The sequence below is a fragment of the Cryptosporidium hominis genome (genome assembly GCF_000006425.1).
Source record: "Cryptosporidium hominis TU502 chromosome 6 CHRO016044, whole genome shotgun sequence".
Classification (NCBI taxonomy): Eukaryota; Apicomplexa; class Conoidasida; order Eucoccidiorida; family Cryptosporidiidae; genus Cryptosporidium; species Cryptosporidium hominis.
In genome coordinates this window covers 1-859 of record NW_666256.1, presented here as the reverse complement: position 1 = coordinate 859, position 859 = coordinate 1, and the positions used below count along the sequence as shown (strand labels likewise).

Here is an 859-nt window from a genome sequence, read left to right as displayed (position 1 = left end):
AGTTTCTTTGGAATTTAATGATTTAATGAAATCANAATTAAATAAAGCCATTAATGAATTTTCTTATATATTTAATAAATAATTATTAGTTTTGGTAATTTTTCATATAACTTGTAACTATTAAAAGCATAAGTAATATATTATTTGTTAATAATATCTTTTTTGAATTAGCATGATTAACATTAAAATAATTGAGTATATTATAAATTATTGATTTATATAATTTTAATGCTTTAGTAATTTGTTTTTTATTCATATTAGGATAAAAATATAATGGATTATTATTAATAGTAGAAAATGATCCTTTTACAATAATATTATTTGAGCAAGGTAATTCCAATATATTATAAATTAATTGTAAATAATGTAATGAAAATCCTAATGTTGTTGATATTTCCAAATCTTGTTTATTATCCAAATTCTGTATTACATTAATTAATGGAAGTAACATATTTCTAATTTTGAAATTTGAAGTTTTCTTTTCAATAGAAATTGGATATATGCAATATGAAATTTGATTAATTAAATCATTTCTATATATATTAATTTCTTTATTTAATTCAATAATATTATAAGTATTTTTTTCAATATCCATTTTATTTTGATTAATTAATTCAATTAATTCATTATGTTTACTTTCAAATCCTTTAATATAATTATCAATTTTTTCTTTTTCTTGTTTTTTCTTTAAATTAATAATATCAAGATCATTATTATTTAATAATTGTGAATCATTTTTATTAATTTGATTATTATTAAAATGAAAAATGGATTGAAATGATTGATTATTTCTATTATTATTATTATTATAATTATCATTAGTAATCCATTTATTTTGATGAGCACATTTTAATTTAAG

The 859-nt window shown here is 15.5% G+C and overlaps 1 protein-coding gene across 1 annotated transcript; it reads right to left on the bottom strand.

Annotated features, from left to right (window-relative positions):
• Positions 1–85: 85 nt before the first annotated feature.
• Positions 86–595, bottom strand: Chro.60079 (hypothetical protein). The annotated part of the gene is made up of 1 exon (XM_659767.1): positions 86–595. One exon carries the CDS (start codon positions 593–595, stop codon positions 86–88), a length of 510 nt encoding a protein of 169 aa, XP_664859.1.
• Positions 596–859: the final 264 nt, after the last annotated feature.